Genomic DNA, 22,316 nt, shown 5'->3' on the forward strand with positions numbered 1-22,316 from the left:
TTCAGTACCTAGTCATTCATCAAATATTTATTAATTAAATGACTTTTTATACTAGAACACTTCCAAGAAGAAAATTGCTTTATTTAACTTGTTGATTTTTTGTTTCTAGTAATTTAGTAATTTTTAATTAAATTTATTGGAGTAACATTGGTTACTAACATTATCTAATAAGCAGGTATACAAGATGATAGTTTAACATCAGTATATTCTATTGTGAGCTCACCACGCAAAGACTAGTTTTCTTCTGTTACCATCAATTTGATCCTTTTACGTGCTTCACATTGCCCACCCACTTTCTCCTCTGATAACTGTTCTGTATGTGTAACTTTTTTTGTTAATTACTCCTTTCATACTTGAAATGAAATCAGAATTTTGAACTTGAAGAAATCTGAAAAATTAATGCCTAGACTTCACTGATGATTGTGTGATCTGTGTAGTGTGTCAATTGCCACTCATCCTTGGGTTGCTTGATCATTGGTAGTCACACAAAGTGCCAGTCTTCAGATTAATGTGGGTGTTGCTAACTTCATGATACCATTCTGAGTACATTATGTGGTGCTTAGGAGCCTCTAGTGTCTCCATTAGACTAGTTTAATAAATCGGTTTGTATGGGAGTGATGGATCTGATTTGCTCTGCATAGCTCTGTGAATGTGTTAAAGACTTAACTGATATATTAGTTGATCAATGATGATTCTCAGTATAGTGCCAGAATAAGGTAAAAGTTCAACCAGAGTTTTCTCATCATCTTTATCCTTTAGATTTTGAGGATGGCCAAGGAAGAAATGAGCCATGGAGAATGAGTGTGTTTACATATGTACTTGATAGGAGAACTATGACTTCATTGATTTAAAAACAAATATAAAGGATAATAACAATTGACGGCACTTACTGAGCCCTTAGTGTATATGAAACACTGTTTAGAATTCTCACAGTTCTTTGTTATAGGTGTTCTTATTATACTCATTTCAAAAATGAGGAGACTAAAACATAAAGAGTGTAAGTAACAAATCTCAGTTCACATAAATCCCAAGCTTTTAGATTTGTGTTTGGATTTATGCCATTTGACAACAATGCCTTTTAATTCCAACATATGCTAAAGTTATTCTTTCTAAATCTAATTTCTAAGCATAACTTTCTAAAGTTATGCTTTCCTTTATTAATGCAAAATACTTTGATATAGACATTCAAAAATCCAGTGTATACTACTTTAAATAGTCTGTTGAACTTTAAAATATCATTTAAAGTTTATTTATCATAGTATTCAAATTTTAGGCATTCAGTTTATAGAATTTCTTTTGAGTGTTGTAAATAATTTATTATTGAAAAAATCCTCATTTATATATAAAAAGAGAGGTTTAAATGTCACACACTAACACTTTTTGGCAGTATTTACAATTCTTCATGTTGTTTTCAGTACATTGCCATTTTGGGGGGAAAAATTGGCTTGGTCTGATAAAAAGCCCCCAAATTGAGTCCAACTTATTTATCTAAACATTCAACTCAATAACACTTTCTTGTACCCTACTTAGGAAAGTATGTTACTACATTTTATTGGAAATGTTAAATATTAAATATTCCCAATAAATATTATATATTCCCAATTAAATTTCCCAATAAAAATTTCCAATACTCCCAATCAAATATTTCCAATAAAATTATTTATATACTTCCAATAAAAAATACAGCTGATGTTGGCTTTGTGTGTGATGAGTTTCATTCCCAGATGTGATTAAACACAGAACTGTTCAAGTTGAATGAGTAGTCCCACCTGCCACAGTGCAGATGTACAGATTGTGCATCGTTGTCATCTTAGCTGCTTCCTTGGTCCTAAAACTTTAGGTAGGTTTGGCTTTCACCAGTTTTTTAAAAATTTTACTCAGATTCACTTGTCCTTTTTTTTTGCTAATGATAAAGAAATATAATTCAGAATATAAGAAGAATTGACAACTTATAGGAACCCCTTCCCTATGTACACCAGCCCTGTACTGGAGTAGTTTATACAAAGAATTCTAACAATGTTGATCCTAAGCTGTGACCTATTTATTCCTTGTAACTTGGTAAATTTTAAGGAGCTATAATAAAAAATGATCCTATACTATGGTTTCTTTACAATGATGAACTCAGCAAATATCCATTAACACATACCATGTCCAAAGTCACCATGCCAAATGTAGGTGGTGGTAACCCTGGGGCAGCTGGGGCCCTTACAGACAAAATAGCCCTGGGGTTCTCCCCCAGGGATGCTGATACAGTGTGTCTAAAATCATGCCATGGAAGTTCTGTATTCCCCTAGATGTCCACAGTTAGGAATTTATTTAGGAGAATGGTTTTCAAAAAGTTAATATAAAGGTGGCAAAATATCTAATTTTTCTGTGGAAGAAATATATAAAATATTTAAGAGGATTTTACTGAATTTATATGTCTCAAGTTATTTTGCCCTGTTATTACTCTTAAATATTAAATATTAATCACATACCAAAAAAAGAAGAATGGTTTTCAGCTAGGGGTGGTGTTTGGCAATGTCTACAATAATGTTTGGTTTTCACAACTGGGAGGGCATGTGTACTACTGGCATCTAATTGGTAGAGGCCTGAGATAATGCCACATAGTCTACAGTGCACAGGAAATACTCATGTATCCACATACAAAATTATTCAATCTAAAATATCAATAGTGTCATCATGGCTGATGTGTCTCAGTTGGTTGGAGCATTGTCCCATAATCAAAGAGTTGTGGGTTCAATTCCCAGTCAGGACACATGCCTAGCATGCAGGTTTGATCCCAGTCCGGGCCTGGATGCTTGCAATCTCTGGTCCAGGTGTGTACCAGAGGCAACCAACTGATGCTTCTCTTTGGCATGGATGTTTCCCCTTCTCTTTTCTCTTTCTCTTTCTCTAAAGGTAATTTTAAAAAGTCCTCAGGTGAGTAATGTCAAGATTGAGAAATGTTGGTCTAGAGAATATAAAGATATATCTTTGGAGAGAGTCCATAATTAACCAGGGTGAATAAAAGATACACAAATACATCATTCATAATTAAATCAATGATGAAAAATCAAACAAAAGTAAAATTGTATAAATGTTTTACTTATTTTATGGTGTGACTAGAGTTGAAAAAAGTGTGTGAAAGAAACTTTGGAGAGTTATCTGCAGTTGGTAGGATACCCACAGTGGGAATTATCTGAATAGGTTATGCCTGTACTTAAAAAAAAGTTAAAATTGTTAACTATTCCTAAAATTTTAGTAAGGAGAAAAAAGTTTACTGATTGACAATAGAAATTGTTTTTAAAATATTAACTGTGAACTGAAACGACCACTTCCATAAGCAACAGTTAAACAAGCAAACCAGTAAGAAACTCAAGGAAGTGTTCAGGTTATGTTTCTGTGGTATTTTTTCATTTTGTCTTCATACTACTCACCATTACAGGATCTCTTACCTAAGTTTCTATCACCCCTAGAGATCAAATGCTCACAAGCAGGACACATATAATAAATTACTGAAAAATATTTGGGGTGCTGTCAGTGCAGGGTTTGAATTAATGAGGCAACCAATGAAATCCTCAAATGCCTCCACTGGCAACAGTAAACATTTAATTTTCAGAGAGAACTAAGGCTAGCTATGCTGAGCACCTTTTGAAATCACAGTGATAACTAAATTTTCAAACATTAGGGGATTCTGTTATTTTTGCCAACCATCATCAGGCTTATCTAATCAAACTAACAAAATAATCCATTTGTATTTTTTTTTTTAGTTGTCTCATGCATCTCTAATGATAACCAATCAGCAGAAATAACCAAATGCCTCAAGGGGACAAGTAACATGCCTCCCCTGGTGCAAGAATGCAATGTCCCATGTCGAGATGACTGCACATTCACCACTTGGACCAAGTTTACGCCCTGCTCCACAAATTGTGAAGCAACCCGAAGCAGACGGCGACAGCTCACAGGTGAGGTGTGCTTTTCATGTCATAGCTTCAGACCAGCGATGCACTTCTGGACTAATCAAGGACAGTGTAAGCTCTGGAAAGAAAGGCGATTGTATCAGATCTCCACCTCTCCCCACTCCTCCCTGCCATTATATCCTCTGTGTCTATGCTTAGCACATCCTTTGTATTCAATTAATATTTGTGAAATGAGTGAAAGATGGATAGAATCACTCTGTAGCTATGAAGTTCTTCTCTGTACAGCTTTATAATTTTTTGTAGGGTGGGAGAAAAGTAGATTTACAGTTGAGTACACAAAACAGTTTAATCTTGTATTATTATATTATATGTTTTCCATACAAACTACTGTAAACCTACTTTTGACATGTCCTGTAGTCATAAATGATAATATATGTACCAACTCGCCTGGAGTAGTTAATGGCTAAGTCTCTGGTGTCTGTCATGCCAGGATTTCAACAAGGTTGAAAGCAGCCATTGATTTGTAAAGAACATCAAAGGTAATTTAACTAATATCATTGTATTTTGCCATTGCCTTAAGAGCAATTTAGCATTTAAAATTTTTATTAGTGTGAGGTAAACATCAAGTTACATACATCGATTCTGCTTTTGTGAAATATTATTAATTACTGCTTCTGTTTGCATCCATGAAATTTAATGGAAATTAAAGCAATTACTAGTTTAATCAAGGTCCAGGAGCATTTTCTGCCTTAATATACAAATACTTGATTCTGTAATATATTTTACTACTGAAATAGTAAAATATAATACTGAAACTGACAAAATGGAGTGAAAACTGACTCCTTCTCCTTTTTCTTAAGTGCCTTTTTAAAAACAGAGATTATTTATTCAAGGAGTGTGGCTGAGGGTCAGTTGGGTGTGACAGACAAAGTGGAACTTATTTTGGTTTCCATCATCTGGCATCTCACAGACTCTGACAGAAACACTAGACTGAGATAAAATGCTCAAATCACACCGGATAATTTAATCTGAGAAAAAGCAATGGCTTCTATCCTGAGAAACCTTTTATAACTTAGGTGTTCTAGAATGTGACTTTACCTCACCAATGACTTTACGGACTTTTTTGTTTTAATCCCAACTTTCAACAATGACAATGCAGACTCATTTTTTCACAGCTATGAGTACTTGATAATCATGTTTAATGGATTCCAAGTTTGACTGTAATTTGATTCAACTTTTCTGTTAACACACTTCTAGATTCCTAAGTTTTCCCAGATCTAGTAATTCCACTTCTTGTCTCATTAGTGGATCATTAGCTAGTCATGATCAGTTATTAAAAGTAGGCATTTTTATTGATGTATTTCCAGTCTTTGTGGCTCTTTTAGAAATACTGGGTACAAGCTGATGCATGAACTACTTTCTCCTTGTTAGACAGTTTGCATTACACACAACAGTTCTACAGTTATCACTCGATGATTGGCTCTACAGCCTTCCTGATGCCTGTGGCCACAGTAAACCAGGATTCCTACAGGTCCTGAAATGATCTTGCAGAGGTTCAAACACATGACTGTCCCTCTGGGGGCATATATTCACTTGCCTCTCCCTTTAGGGCCACTTACTGAGAATATACTTGAAAAGCACATCTCTATTATGCTTGTGGGAATTTACTGATTGAAAGATATTTCAGTGGGCAGTGATTGGCTTCTTCCTTTTAGCATTTCACTTACCCAGTCTCTGGTGTTTTCCAAATGTCCATAAAGTACTATTCTCTTCATCTCTTTTACTTCTATGGTCTTCTCAACACACTTAACCCTGGATTCTGAGTCTACATAGAGCTTGGAACTACTTACTCCTGCCACAGTAATGAAATAAAGCCCTGGGATATCTTTTATTCTTTTTTATTTTTTTTTCAGACTTGGTTGTTCAATGATAGTTCAGAGTATGACTACACCATCATTCTTGAAAATTTTTTTCCAAGTTCTGTCACACCTCATCTGTTCATCCCTCTCTTCTATCTCTCACCCCACTATCCCTCTAGACAGTCTTTGTTTGTGTTTGAATTTTTCTCCCTCTGTAGCTCCCTTAACTAATGGGCTTCCTAGAGTCACTGCCCTAGATTTTCTTCTTTTCTGATCCTAAATCTTTCCCACCCAAAGAGTTTAATAGTCATCTAGAACTCTTAAATCCCTCATTGCTATCTTTAGCCCACATTTCTTGCTCAAGATTCTCAGCCCCAAACTAAAAGTCTACACCTGAAGAACCAATCAAATACAACCTTAGCAAAATCCACATTTACCCTCTAAATATCACTATCTATCTTTCTCCTTGTGTATTTTCCAATTCTATTAATGTGATCAAGTCAAAAACTGTAATGTCATACTTGAAACATCTGTTGTACTACCTATATCTGCTTAATGGCAAAAACTTATCCTTCCAAATACTAATATATCTCTTGAGTCTGTTCACTGTTTCCATTCTGATCAATACCACCCAAATTTAACTCACCTTTAAATCACCAGCTTCAATTACTACAGTGGCTTTTTTCAAAATCTTATTGCCACTTCTATCTCATTTCCAAACTGCAGTCAGGACCAGCTTACAAAGATTGAAATCTATCACATCACTATCTACTCTAACACTCTAGTGACTTATCACAGTTCATGGAATGAAATCTGGATTCCTCACTATAGTTATCAAGGATCCACAGGATCTGAGCCTATAAGTACCTGCCTCCTGCCTGTGCTGAACCACTCAGCCTCTGCCATATGTGGATGAAAGGGTGTAGTGGTAAATCATAGATCCCTAACTAGGCAGGTCATGGTGGGTAGTCATGCCCCATGCCTTTCACTTCTTTAGTGAAAGGTTTATAAGCAGGCCCCATTCATTGTTCTTGTGACTCTAGGTTAACACACCTTTGAAATAACAGAAGAAATGCCCCTCAAAGGAGTAACCATCCTTAAGGAATGACACAATCTTCCAATCCAACCCCTGCCTTACTTTTCTCCACCTTCATGTTATCTTCCTTAATTTATATTTTAAAAGATTTTATTTAATTTTATGGAGGGGTGGGAGGAGAAGGAGAAGATGAGAAACATCAATATGTGGTTGCCTCTCCCATGCCCCCCACAGGGGACCCAGCCCACAACCCAGGCACCTGCCCTGATTGGAAATTGAACCAGCAATCCTTTGGTTTGCAGGCTGGCACTCAATCCATTGAGCCACACCGGCCAGGGAAAATCTTCCTTAATTTCAAATGCATAAAAGAAACTGCCAAATTGTTATTCTCTGAAGCATTTTATATCTTGCTCTCTGGCATATGTTGTCAGCTTTGGCTCAAATAAACTCTTTTAAAAAAAATTCAATAATTTTTTCTTTTTCTTTTTTAAAATTTATTTAATTGTTGTTTAAGTACAGGTTTCTGTCTTTTACTCCATTTTTTATTTTTCAGTTGGAGTTGATATAAAATTTTTATTTCACAGTTGACATAAAATATCACATTTCAGGTGTAACTTATAAAAATTTTCTACAGGTTTGGACATTTTTTACTCCAATACATTATAAGTGGGTAATATTGAACATTTTTCAGTTCCTAAAATTTTGGCTCCTGGCCTTTACATGCCCTACCCCAGACATTTTCACCAGCCTTATCCTCTCTCCAATGCTTACTTAATGCCCACATGTCCTTTAGGTCCAAACTAGATTGCTCCCTCCAAAAAGCCACATTGAGCACACTCTTCACCTCAGGTCTAGTTGAGTGCTCTTTTCATACAGTTTGTATAGGCAAAATAATAGCTCTCCAAGGATGTTCATATCCTAATCCCTGAACCAGTAAGCATGCTCCCTTAGATGACAAAATAAACTTTGTAGATGTGACTAAGATCATAGACTTTGAGATGAGATTATTCTGTATTATTTGGGTGGGTCTAATTTAATCACATGGTCTTAAAATCAGAGGACTTTTCCTGATTGAGTATAAAGTCAGAAGACATATGACTACAAAATAATGGTCATAGAAATGGAGTGTTACTAGATTTCAAGATGTAGAGCCATGAACCAAGGAATGAAAGCAGCCTGTAGAAGCTGGGAAAGAAGAAACAGAGTTCCCCCTAGAGCCTCCAGAAAGGAATTCTGTCTTGCTAATGTCTTGTTTTCAGCCCCGTGAAGCACATATCTGACTTCAGACCTATAGACCGGTAAGATAAATAATCTGTGTTGTTTTTAGCCAACACATTTGTGGTAATTTTTTTATAGCATCAATAAGAAACCAAGACAGCACCCTTTATAACAGCTATTGGAACAGGTTACTGTACTATGTTGTACTACATTGGTCCTACTCAGGTGCTATACTGAGTAGGTGCTACACTAGTAAAAATCTCTATCTCCCCTTAGACTGTAAGCTCTAAGTTAGGATCATGTCTATCTAATTCTCAAAGCCCATCATGCATAAGTGGTGAACAAAAAATTTTCATGAAACAATTGAAAGAAAATTTTTAAAAGGGAGAATAAAGGAGGGTGAAGATAAAAAGAAAGAGTGAGTGAGATAAAGAGAGACAGAGAAGAGGAAGAAGAGGTTGCCTTTTGCAAGGCAACCAAAAGTTATTGGCAGAACAAATATTCTATACCATACACAGTGTCTCTATATTAATGTTATCTTTCTTAATTATATGGTGTCACTGTCTGAAAGATTTGAGCAAGTTAGTTAATACAGCTATGGTTCTCACAATGAGAAACAAATCCTCACCTGTCCTTCACTTTGCTTATCTTCTAGTCAAAATCAGCATTAACATCTGAATTCAAATGAGATGAATTTGAAAAACAAATCAATCCCTACTACAATTCTAAAGACATTTTTTTCCCTTTAAGTAAGAGGGAAATCTGTGCTTGGTCCCACAAAAACACAGAACTATCAGTAAGTATTAAATATGTGCATATTTGTTATCCAGTTTATGTATGTATATACACACACACACACATACACACCTGGGCATATATTTCATATAATGGATTTTTCCATCATTATATAACAACTTCTTTAATTACCACTCAATCTAAAACCTGTGGTGATCTAGTTTAGATACAGTGCACAGAACACCCAAATGTTGAAGTCTCCTGTTAAAAATGGTCAAAAAGATTAAGATGATTCTGGCTTCATAAAAAGAGTTTGGGGGTCTTCCATCTTCTTGAATTTTTTGGAATAATCAGTGGAGGATGGGGACTAGCTCTCCCTTAAATGCTTTGTAGAATTCTCCTGTGAAACCATCCAGTCCAGGGCTTTTGTTTGTTAGAGGCTTTTTGATTACTTCTTCAATTTCATCAGCTGTTATTGGTCTGTTCAGGCTTTCTGCTTTTTCTTCATTAAGTTTTGGAAGATTTATATTTTTCTAAAAATTTATCCATTTCACCTAGGCTTTCAAATTTCTTCACATACAGTTCTTTGTAGTAATTTCTTACAATCCTTTGTATTTCTGTGGCATCAGTTGTAATCTCTTCTCTTTCATTCTGATTGTGTTTATTTGGGTCCTCTCTCTCTCTCTCTTTTTTTTTTTTTTATGAGCCTGTGTAGAGGCTTGTCAATTTTGTTTATCTTTTCAAAGAAACACCCTGGATTCATTTATTTTTAGAATTGTGCTTTTAGTCTCTATGTCATTTAATTCTACTCTGATCTTGGTTATTTCCTTGCTTCTACTTACTTTGGGCTGTCTTTGTTGTTGTTCCTCAAGTTCTTGTAGGTGCAGGGTTAGGTTGTTTGTTTGAAATGTTTCTATCTTTTTTAGGTAGCTTGTATTACTATGAACTTCCCTCTCAGGACTGCCTTCCTGTGTCCCATACAGTTTGGATTGTTGTGAGTTCATTTTTGTTTGTTTCCAGAAAATTTTTGATTCTTCTCTAATCTCATTCTTGACCCATTCATTGTTTAGTGGCATGCTATTCAATCTCCATGAGTTTGAGTGAATAAACAAATGGGACCTCATCAAAATAAAAAGCTTCTGCATGACTTAAAAAAACAGCATTAAAATGAAGAGAGAACCAACTATATGGGAAAACGTATTTGCCAATGATACCTCAGACAAGGGTTTGATCTCCAAATATATAAAAGAACTTATGTGACTCTACTCCAGGAAGACACAAAGCCCAATTAAAAAATGGGCAAGACTTGAGTAGACACTTCTCCAAGCAGGACATACAGAGGGCCCAGAGACATATGAAAAGATGCTCAGCATCTGACGTGGACAGCAGCCTGCAGTATCCACAATGATATGGGTGAGATACGAGACAAATTCACATGGACTACCAAGTCCTGTGGAGGAAAAGGGTTGGCATGGCTACTCCCTCAAGGGGGGAGCACCTCAGAGTGACCTAGCCACTCTCTCAAAAAGAGAGTGCCCAGACCCTTGCCTTGACAGGCTTTTATTGGGCTTGTTTTGCACAAGAATACAGGTAAAGCTCGTTAATCACTATCAGGTAGTAAGAATCAAACAATAGATAACATACAAAGAACTACGAGGGCATATTCTGAGTCAGGGTCTGTTAGCTAAAGGGCTACAAAATTTTGGGAAACAAACTCATTTTCTCCTCGGACCCTTATCATTTAGTTGAGAGCATTGTTAGAAAAGCAGGTTTCACAGGATTTTATATATTCTTGCTTAGGCCTGATCACCCAGAGGAGCCCACCCTTTCCAGCACAGGGCTGCACCACCCTCTGTCATTGTTTCAGGCTTAAGTCAGGCACAGGAAGTAAGGCAGCCAAAAGATTAGGAGACTTCTCAAAGACAGAATGAAGACTAAGGCTTTGGCAAAGCTGAGGGGCAAGAGTCTATCACCCACTTTTGCTGTAGCCCCTCAAGTCCTTTCTTGGGGCCTCCGTGTGATCATGCCTGTCTTAGGTTGTTCTCCCCTTGGGGAATCTTACCTACCATTGGGTAACTGATCAAGCACTGGGAGCCAGTTATGGATGAAGTAAAAGGAGCAGAAGCTGCGCTCCTTCCAGGGAGATAAGCTTTGTCTCCTTAGTAGCTTATGGTCTGAAAATCGCTCACTCAGCCTTACCCATGGGGTATTACAGCTTCTGAAACCAGTCAGGGAAGTTCCCAATAAGCATCACTAGTCATCAGAAAGATGCAAATTAAAACCACAATGAGATACCACCTCATACTGGTCAGAATAGCTATCATAAACAAATCAACAAACAAGTGTTGGAGAGGATGTGGGAAAAAGGAAACCCTGGTGCACTGTTGGTGGGGATGCAGACTATACAGCCACTGTGGAAAACAGTATGGAATTTCCTCAGAACACTAAAAATACAACTGCCTTTTGACCCAGCAATTCTTCTGTTGGGATTATACCCTAAGCCCTGAAACACCAATCCAAAAAAATCTATGCACTCCAATGTTCATAGCAGCACAATTTACAATAGCCAAGTGCTGGAAGCAACCTAAGTGCCCATCAGCAAATGAGTGGATCAAAAAACTATGGTACATTTACACAGTGGAATTCTATGCAGCAGAGACAAAGAAGGAGCACATACCCTTTTCTAAAGCATGGATAGAGCTGGAGAGCCATTATACTAAGTGAAATAAGCCAGGTAGTAAGGGAAAAATACCACATGATCTCACCTTTAACTGGAACATAATCAACAAAAGAAAAAATCAAACAAAATATAACCAGAGACATTGAAATTAAGAACAATCTAACAATAGCCAGAGGGAATTGGGGAGGGGACAGTGGAGAGAAGGGTTTTCATGAACTACTGTAAAGGACACATGAACAAAACCAAGGGGGAGGGTGGAAGCAAGGGAGGTAGGTGGGTTTGGCTGGGGTTGGGGGGAGTGGTGGGGAGAAGATGCAGACAACTATAATTGAACAAGAATAAAGTATTTAAAAATAATAAATAAATAAATAAATAAATAAATAATGTTCAAAAAGAAAAATAAACACCCTAGATGGTCTCCTATTTTTGGAGTGGCTTTTATGTATGTGTTTGTGCTTCTTCATATGTGTTTGTTTAGTTAAAGAGTCACACTGTGTTATCATCTAAGTTGTCACTCATGTCAAGGGTTGCTTATTAAGTTTACTACCAAATTACATGAAAGGAAATAAAATGTACACATTACATCACAATAAAAATAAGCCTTCAGAAGTTGAAAATTTTAATGCATTACCTTTTTTCAATGATGACATTAAATTAATTTATTTGATTGGTATTTTTTGCACAACTCATATATTTCATTAAATTGACCAGTTGTTTTTGTGTAAATTAGAAATGAAGACACACAAAAAGTCAATTAGCCAGCTGAAAGCATAGCAGTTAATAATTTAGAAAAGAAATTCAAGCAATTCTTAAGATAGATGTTTCAGGAAAAATATTCAACAATTCTTCAATTATTCACATAAAAAGTATATTTTGAACAAATTAAATTTATTAAAGTTTTGATAATTCATAACAAACTATGCTGGTTGTAAATAAAAAAAATCCTAGGGTTTTCAATATTTTTCTTTCTGCATTTGCAAGTACAAATATCATTAGTTAAATTTAATACAAAGAAAAACTGGCCAGTAATTAAAACTTTTTTCCCCTCTAAAGGAGAGTCTCATGCATCTTTTTAAAGATATAGAGTAACTAGGATAATGCCTTCTAAAACATTATATATGGACATGCAAACCAATTTTCTCTAGTTACCACTGAATTTGAAATTATTTCCGTCATACACATTGTATGCCATTATGCTTTTTTATATTAGAAACATAAACAATGCTGCATAAAATTATATATGCAAAGATTTTTATAGAAGAAAGAATGAAATGTACAGCATATTTTATTTGATGTTTCTATATGGGATTATAAGTTTCCCATACACTTATGACTCAGCTCCTGATTTGTATTCAGAAATACTGTAAAAGGCTCTCACCCATTAAGTAAACCTATTAGAATGAGTTCAATTTAAAACAATCTAATAAGCAATGTATTCAAACAAAGGGGTCTTGAAAACAAGGGAATTAGCACTTGAACTGCTGGTAAGAATGAATGGTCACTGTGCTGAGTTCTTCAATGTCAACACCAATTTTATTATCTCAGTGATTATTTTGGCATTTTTCCCTGTGGTTCTCCATTCACTGAATTAAGTTTTCTGTATATGCAAATACATGTACAGTTTAAGAGAAGTTCTGACATATTTATCTAGACAACCATTAGTTTCAAGGAAAATGGTGACATGGTAATCATTCTGTTTTTATCAACAAATTATTGGGAAAATAATAAACAAGGATTTTCTAGCTGTGGAACTACTGTAGCAAACACTTGCTAAGTATTCTGTACCAATCTCCAGAATAAAAACACTTTTGTCAAGTTTATTTGAATTTAAGTTACTCTGGAAGTTGCTTTCATTAACCTAGAATTTAATTCTATGCACAAAGGAATGAAAATAAGAAATGCTTTACTTTAAGACTTAATATTCTAATAGCTTTTAAATATAATAATGTGAGTGACTTTTAACAAAACAGTGGCTATGAAATTAATGCATCGATATTTCTTGTTGGAACAGGAAAAAGCAGGAAGAAGGAAAAATGCCAGGAACCTGACCTGTACCCTCTAGTGGAAACAGAACTGTGTCCTTGTGATGTCTTTGTATCTCAACCTTATGGAAATTGGTCAGATTGCATTCTTCCTGAAAGCAGAAGGGAACCTCTGCGAGGACTGCAGGTGCAAGGAGACCGCAGACAGTGTGGAAAGGGCACGCGCTTCCGAGCAATAGCCTGCTCTGATAAAAACGGAAGGCCTGTCGACCCCTCCCACTGCAGCAGCTCTGGTAAGGAGGCGGATGAGGAGGACCAGATGAGAACATTGACGTGTAACCTATGAGGTTTGTCTAAGGCCTAGAATTAGTAGTTATTTAAAAATTGTTTCAGCTTTCCTTTGTCAGTATTGCATACTGTCTGTCATAGATTATTGATGTACAAAATGCACATATCCTATCTCATGATTATCTGGAATGTGTTTTGGATACTCTGCTCCCCTCACTCTGTGCTTCTCCTCTGGCTGCTTGTTTGCTGGCAGAGAGCACAATTGCTGTAGTTCACTGAGAATTCAAAAGTTCGATACAAATGGTGTTCATTGGTGCTCTTCACATTTATGTTATATATGATTAGGCCTTTAGTCTCTAATAACTGAGTTTACAAAATACTAATGAAAATTAATTTTTAAATGTTTTATAATACAATGTATAAGTTCACTCATATGGTAGAATAAAATTGGGGAAAAAAGAAATTAGGCCAGCTGGAAGAGTTTGCAAGATGTTATTAGGTAGAAGCCCCCCTTTTTTTAAACTTTAAGAGAATTTGATAAGTATGGGTGAATGGAGAAAAGAATGAAGTTGGAGTAAACATTGATGGAGGAGGCTGAGACTATGATTACAATGGAATTACAAATGTCCTGTTCTATCTGGGGAGAGGGGTTACTGCATTTTTCCTTTATAAAGAGACTAAGCAGCTTAAAAATTTTACAGAGGACAGGGAAAGAATTTGTGTTTGAATAACAAACTCTGGGAAAAATGATTGATTTTTGGTCTCTGTCATCAAGATCTTATATTCCAAACAAGCTGTTTCAATAGTACCAGAAAAGGCAAATTGAATTTAGTTCTGACATAGAAGTTCATCTTTATTGCCAATGTGTATATTAACTTGTCTTCATTTAAGATATATCTGTGTCATTATATGAATGCAATTTAAAGTTTAATGATTTTTTAAAAATTGGTACCATCATTGCTCTGCTTCCTAGGTTAGTCTACACAATTGTTTTCAGGGATTTAACTTTTGGAAACATTAAACACATCACAAGCAAGTAACAGACCCATTTTATGAAAGAAATTCTAGTCTTGTAGCAAGTTTGATTGTATCATCATATTGTTGACTGTATGAACTTTACTGTGTGTGCATTAGGTCTCTAGGACTTAGTACTTGCTTATTGTTGCAAGGTTTTACCCTTAAACAACTTCTATGCATCTGCCAACCCCCTTTATCACCCTACCATTTTATTCTCTGTTTTTATAAATTTGGCTTCTTTACATCCCACATATAAGTGATAACATGTAGCATTTGCCTTTTTGTGTCTGACTTATCTCACTTAGCATGTACTCAAGGCCCATGAATATTTCACAAATGACAAGATGTATTTCTTATGGGTGAATAATATTCCATTGTGTACATATACCCCATCTTTATCCATTCATCTGCTGATGGCACTTAGGTTGTTTTTATATCTTGACCTTATAAATATTGCTTTAATAGACATGGTAATATATATGTATATACCTATATCTCATGTTCTGCTCTCACTTCCTTTGCATATATATACCCAGAAATAGAATTGCTAGATTATATGGTAGTTCTGTTTTGAAATTTTTGAGGAATTTTCATATTGTTTTCCAATGTACATCTCACCAACAGGGTACAAGAGTTTCCTTTCCCCCACATTCTCACCTGTACTTGTTATCCTCTTCTTGATGTTACCCATTCTGACAGGCATGAGATAATATCTCATTGTAGTTTTGATTTGCATTTCCAGATGATTAGTGATGTTGGGCATCTTTTCACATACCTATTAGCCATTCAGATGTTTTCTTTGAAAAAATTATTTAATTCCTCTGCCTATTGCTTAATTTGAATGTTTGGGGTGTTTTGTCATTGTTGTTGTTGTTGAGTTATATGCATTCTTTATATATTTTGGATATTAACCCCTTATTCAGTATCTGGCTCGCAAAATTTTTCTCTCATTATGTAGGTTGCCTTTTCATTTTGTTAGTTGTTTGTTTTGCTGTGCAAAAGCTTTTAGATTTGATGCAGTACCTTTCTTTTTTTTTGCTTTTTGTTTGTATTTTAGTATCATAATCAGAACAATCATTGCCAACACTAATGTCAAGGGGCTTCTTCTCTACACTTTCTTCTAGGAGTTTTATAAAATTAAGTCATAGATTAAGTCTCTGGTCCATTTCAATTTAATTTTGAGTTGTGTAAGACAGGAGTCCTCTTCATTGTTCTGCATGTGTATGTCCAGATTTCCCAATACATTTATGGGAAAGACTCTCATTTCCCCATTAGATGTTCTTGGCAACCTTGTTGAATACTAGTTGACTGAATATATGGGGATTCAATTCTGAGTTCTCTAATTTATTCTATGGGTTTATGTGTCTATTGTTATGCTAGTACTATACTGTTTTAATTACTATAGCTTTGTAGTATAGCTTTTGAAATCAGGACGTAGGGTACCTCCTGTTCTGTTATTTTTTAGGATTGTGGTTCCACAGAAATTTTAGGAATTTTTTTTGAAAAATGCCATTGAAATTTTGGTAGGCTTTTATTGAATATATAAATGGCTTTGAGTGGTGGGGACATTTTAACTTGATATCAATTACTCCAACACATGAACAGGGACATCTTTCTATTTGTTTATGTATTCTTCAGTTTCCTTCAACAAAATCTTGCAGTTTTCATTGTACAGAGTTTTCACTTCCTTGGTTGAATATATTCCTAGGTGTTTTATTATTTGTGATGCTACTGTGAATGGGGTAATTTTTTTATTTTTAAATGTCCCATTATTAGTATATAAAAATGTGAGTCTTTTCTGTAAGTACACTTTGTATACCACAAGTTAACTAATTCTTTTATTTGTTACAATAGTTCTTTTCTTTCAGTCTTTAGGATTTTCTATATGCAAAAATCATATCATTTGCAAATAGTGACAATTTTATTTCATCTTTTCCTCATTGGATATCTTTTACTTCTTTGTCTTGGCTAATTGCTCTAGCTAAGACTTCCGATATTATATGAAATAAAAGTGGTGAGAGTGGGCAACTTTGTCTTGTTCCTGATCTTAGGGGAAAAGCTCTCAATCTTTTATGATTGAGTTTAATGTTAGCTATGGGTTTGTAATAGGTGGACTGTATTATGATGAAGTATGTTCCTTTTATACCCAATGTTGAGAGGATTTTTTGTTGTTTGTTTTTTAACATGAAAGGGTGTATAATTTGTCAAATCCTTTTTCTCAATTCATTGTGATACTCATTTGCTTTTTATAATTATTTTTTCCTTATTTTAATTGTTGTTCAAGTGCAGTTGTCCCCATTCCCCACCCCCACTACTCCCTTCCACCCCACCCATTGCCACCTCCCACCCTCAATTCTACCCCCTTTGGCTTTGTCCACATGTCCCTTATACATGTTACTTGACAACACTCCCCGCTTATCCCACTATAATCCCCTCTCGCCTCCCCTCTGTTTACTCTCAGTTTGTTCCTTATTTCAATGTCTCTGGTTGTATTTTGCTTGCTTGTTCATTTTGTTCATTAGGTTCTACTTATAGGTGAGATCATATGGTATTTGTCTTTCAACAAGTGGCTTATTTCACTTAACGTAATGCTTTTCAGTTCCATTCAAGCTGTCGCAAAGGGCAGGTGTTTCTTCTTCCTTTCTGCTGCATGGTATTCCATCACGTAAATGTACCATAGTTTTTTGATCCACTCATTTACTGATGGACACTAAGGTTGCTTCCAGCACTTGGCTAGTGTAAGTTGTGCTATGAACATTGGGGTACATAGGTTCTTTTGAATTGATGTTTTAGGATTCTTGGGGTATAGTCCTGGCAAAGGACTTCTGAGAAAGTTCCATACTGTTTTCCACAGTGGCTGTACAGGTCTGCATTTCCACCAACAGTGCACTAGAGTTCCCTTTTCAGCACTTGTTGTTTGTTGATTTGGTTATGATGACCATTCTGACTGTGAATTGGTATCTCATTGTGATTTTAATTGCATCTCTCTGATGACTAGTGATGCTGAGCATTCTTTCATATGTCTCTGTGCCCTCCTTGGAGAAATGTCTGTTAAGATCTTTTGCCCATTCTTTAATTGGATTGTTTGTCTTCCTGGTGTGGAGTCATTATATATCTTGAAGATCAAACCTTTGTGTGAGGTATCATTTGCAAATATATTTCCCATATGGCTGATTCTCTTTTCATTTTGTTGATATCTTCTTTAGCTGTGCATAAGATTTTTATTTTGATGAAGTCCCATTTGTTTATTCTTTCCTTTATGTCCCTTGTTCTAGGGGACATATCAGTGAAAATACTGCTGCATGAAATAGCTGAGTTTTTCCTTCCTACGTATTATGGTGTTGCAACTTATATTTATAAGTCTTTTATTCATCTTGAGTTTATTTTTGTGTATGGTGTAAATTTGTGGTTGAGTTTCATTTTTTTGCATATAGCTGTCTAGATTTCCCAACGCCATTTGTTGAACAGGGTATATTACTCCATTTTCTGCTTCTGCTTCCTTTGTTAAATATTAATTGACCATAGAGACATGGATACATATCTGAGATCTCTATTCTGTTTCATTGATCTATGTGTCTGTTCTCTGAAAATTACACAACACTGAAGAAAGAAATGAAGGAAGATACAAATAAATGGAAGCATGTACTATCTTCATGGATGGGAAGAATTAACATCATCAAATGTTCATAATACCCAAAGCAATTTATAGATTCAACACAATTTCTATTAAAATACCAATGACATATTTCACAGACACATAACAAACATTTCAAAAATTTATATGGAACCATAAATGACCCTGAATAACCTCAGCAATTTTATTTATTTTTTCTTTTTTATTTAATACTTATTTAAGTACAGTTTTCTGTTTTATATTCCCTGCCCTCACCCTCCCAGTGCTCCCCACCTCCCTCCCATTTCCAGCCCCAACCTTAATTATTGTCCATGTGTCCCTTATACTTATTCATGTGAGTCCCTCCCCTTTTCCCCTATGATTCTCTCCCCTCTCCCCTCTGGACCCTGTCAGCCTGTTCCGTATGTGAGTGTCATTGGTCATATTTTGCTTGTTTGTTTGTTTTGTTGTTTAGATTTCTGTTAAAGGTGAGATCATATGGTATTTATCTTTCACTGCCTGGCTTATTTCGCTCAACATAATGTTCTCCAGTTCCATCCATGATGTTGCAAAAGGTAGGAGCGCCTTCTTCGTTTCTTCAGCATAGAATTCCACTGTGTAAATGTACCATAGCTTTTTGATCCAGTCATTTACCGATGGGCATCGAGGTTGTTTCCAACTCTTGGCTATCGTGAATTGTGCTGCTATGAACATCAGGGTGCATAGGTTCTTTTGGATTGGCATTTCAGGGTTTTTAGGATGTACTCCTAATAGTGGAATTGCTGGGTCAAAAGGCACGTTCATTTTTAGCTTTCTTAGAAAATTCCATACTGGTTTCCATAGTGGTTGTACCAGTCTGCAATCCCACCAACAGTGAACTAGGGTCCCCTTTTCCCCACATCCTCTCCAACACTTCTTGTTTGTTTCTTTGTTCATGGTAGCCATTCTGACTGGTGGTAAGTGGTATCTCATTGTGGTTTTAATTTGCATCTCTCTGATAGCTAGTGATATCAAGCATCTTTTCATGTGTCTCTGGATCCTCTGTATGTCCTCCTTGGAGAAATGTCTGTTCAAGTCCTTTGCCCATTTTTTAATTGGGTTGCTCATCTTCTTCGAGTGGAGTCGAGTGAGTTCTTTGTATATTTTAGAGATTAAACCTTTGTCTGAAGTATCATTGGCAAATATGTTTTCCCAAACTGTTGCTTCTCTTTTTATCTTGATACTGTTTTCCTTGGCCATGCAGAAGCTTTTAATTTTGATGAGATCCCATTTGTTTATTCTTTCCTTTATGTTCCTTGCTCTAGGGGACGTATCAGTAAATATCTTGCTACCTGGAATATCTGAGATTTTCCTGCCAATGTTCTCCTCTAGGGCTTTAATGGTCCATGGCTTATATTTAAGTCTTTTATCCACCTTGAATTAATTTTGGTGTATGGTGTAAGTTGGTGCTCGAGTTTCACTTTTTTGCATGTAGCTGTTCAGTTCTCCCAACACCATTTGTTGAAGAGGCTATCTTTACTCCATTTTATGTCATTGCCCCCTTTGTCAAATATTAATTGACTGTAGAGATTTGGGTTTATTTCTGGGCTCTCTGTTCTATTCCAGTGGTCTATGTGCCTGTTTTTATGCCAGTACCAGGCTGTTTTGATTACAGTTGCCTTGTAATACAGTTTGATATCAGGTATTGTGATCCCTCCTACTTTGTTCTTCTTTGTCAAAATTGCAGCTGTTTTCGGGGTCTTTTATGGTTCCATATAAATTTTTGAAGTGTTTGTTCTATGTCTGTGAAATATGCCATTGGAACTTTAATAGGTATTGCATTGAATCTATAAATTGCTTTGGGTAGTACGGACATTTTGATGATGTTAATTCTTCCAATCCATGAGCATGGTATATATTTCCATTTGTTTGTGTCTTCCTTGATTTCTTTCTTCAGTGTTGTGTAGTTTTCTGCATACAGGTCTTTTACCTCCTTGGTTAGGTTTACTTCCAGATATTTTATTTTTGTTTTTGCTATATCAAATGGGATTTTTCCCCTGATTTCTGTTTCTTCTGTTTCATTGTTAGTATACAAAAATGCCTTTGATTTCTGGATATTGACTTTGTATCCCGCTGTTTTGCCAAATGCATTTATTAGTTAGAGCTGCTTTTGGGTAGAGGCTATAGGCTTTTCCATGTACACTATCATGTCATCTGCAAACAATGCCTGTTTTGTTTTCTCCTTTCTGATTTGAATGCCTTTTATTTCTTTTTCTTGTGTGATCGCTGTGGCTAGAACTTCTAATACTATATTGAATAGAAGTGGTGATAGTGTGCAACCTTGTCTTGTTCCTGATCTTAGTGGAAAAGATTTTAGTTTTTGCACATTGAGTATGATGTTGGCTATAGCTCTTTCATATATGGCCTTTATTATATTGAGGAATGTTCCCTCTAGTCCCATTTTTCTGAGTACCTTTATCATAAATGGGTGTTGTGCCTTATCAAAAGCTTTTTCCGCATCTATTGATATGATCCTGTGGTTTTTGTGTTTGCTTTTGTTTATGTGGTGTATTACATTTACTGATTTACGAATATTGAACCATCCTTGCATCCCTGGGATGAATCCCACTTGGTTGTGGTGTATGATCTTTTTGATGTATTGTTGGATGTGATTTGCCAATATTTTATGGAGGATTTTAGCACCTATGTTCATCAGTGATATTGGCCTGAAGTTTTCTTTCTTTGTTGTGTCTCTATCTGGCTTTGGAATTAGGATGATGCTAGCTTCATAAAAAGAGTTGGAGAGTTTTCCTTCCTTTTGGGTTTTTTGGAATAGTCTGTGAAGAATGGGTGTTAGCTCTTCCTTAAAAGCTTTGTAGAATTCTCCTGCGAAACCATCTGGTCCAGGGCTTTTGTGTGATGGGAGTTTTTTGATTACTTCTTCAATTTCATCTGCTGTTATTGGCCTGTTCAGGTTTTCTGCTTCTTTTTCATTGAGTTTTGGAAGATTATATTTTTCTAGAAATTTGTCCATTTCACCTAGGTTTTCAAATTTCTTGGCATACAGTTCTTCATAGCAATTTCTTACAATCCCTTCTATTTCTGTGGTATCAGTTGTAATCTCTCCTTTTTCATTTATGATTGTGTTTATTTGGGTCCTCTCTCTTCTTTTCTTGATGAGCTTACTTAAAGGTTTGTCTAATTTGTTTATCTTTTCAAAAAACCAACCCCTAGATTCATTGATCCTTAGAATTGTGCTTTTAGTCTCTTTGCCATTTAATTCTGCTCTGATCTTGGTTATTTCCTTCCTTCTACTTGCTCTGGGCTGTCTTTGTTCTTGTTCCTCGAGTTCTTGCAGGCGTCGGGTTAGGTTGTTTGTTTGAAATGTTTCTATCTTCTTTAGGTAAGCCTGTATTGCCATGAACTTCCCTCTCAGGACTGCCTTCACTGTGTCCCATAAGTTTTGGGTTGTTGTGATTTCATTTTCATTTGTTTCCAGAAACTTTTTGATTTCTTCCCTAATTTCAATCTTGACCTATTTGTTGTTTAATAGCATACCATTCAGTCTCCATGATTTGGGGTGTTTTTGGTTTTTTTCCTTTGGGGTTGGTTTCCAATTTCAGTCCCTTGTGATCAGAGAAAGTGCTTGGTATGATTTCTATTTTCCTGAAGGTGTTGAGACTCGATTTGTGTCCTATCATGTGGTCTATCTTTGAAAATGTTCCATGTGCACTGGAAAAGAATGTGTATTTAGCTTATTTGGGATGAAGGGCTCCATATCTATATCAATTAGTTCCATTTCATCTAGAGTGTCATTTAGTGCTGCTATATCTTTGTTGATATTTTGTCCATCTTTGGAAGATCTGTCCATCTTTGACAGTGGGGTATTAAAATCCCCTACTATAATTGTGTTGCTGTCAATATCTTTCTTGAGGTCCTCTAGGATTTTCTTTATATATTTGGGTACTCCTATGTTGGGTGCATATATATTTACAATGTTAATGTCT

General features: G+C 35.7%; 1 protein-coding gene across 1 annotated transcript in view; it reads left to right on the forward strand.

Moving 5' to 3' along the window:
- THSD7B (thrombospondin type 1 domain containing 7B) overlaps positions 1–22,316 on the forward strand; it is a 618,064-nt gene that overhangs the window by 343,407 nt on the left and 252,341 nt on the right. The window contains exons 12-13 of the mRNA XM_037030021.1: positions 3,753–3,947; positions 13,442–13,705. Of these exons, the coding sequence (XP_036885916.1) occupies positions 3,753–3,947; positions 13,442–13,705 (459 nt within the window). The remainder of the gene's footprint in view (positions 1–3,752; positions 3,948–13,441; positions 13,706–22,316) is intronic.

Source organism: Sturnira hondurensis, unplaced genomic scaffold (genome assembly GCF_014824575.4).
Source record: "Sturnira hondurensis isolate 20B ecotype Veracruz unplaced genomic scaffold, ASM1482457v3 Scaffold0000256, whole genome shotgun sequence".
Lineage (NCBI taxonomy): Eukaryota > Metazoa > Chordata > Mammalia > Chiroptera > Phyllostomidae > Sturnira > Sturnira hondurensis.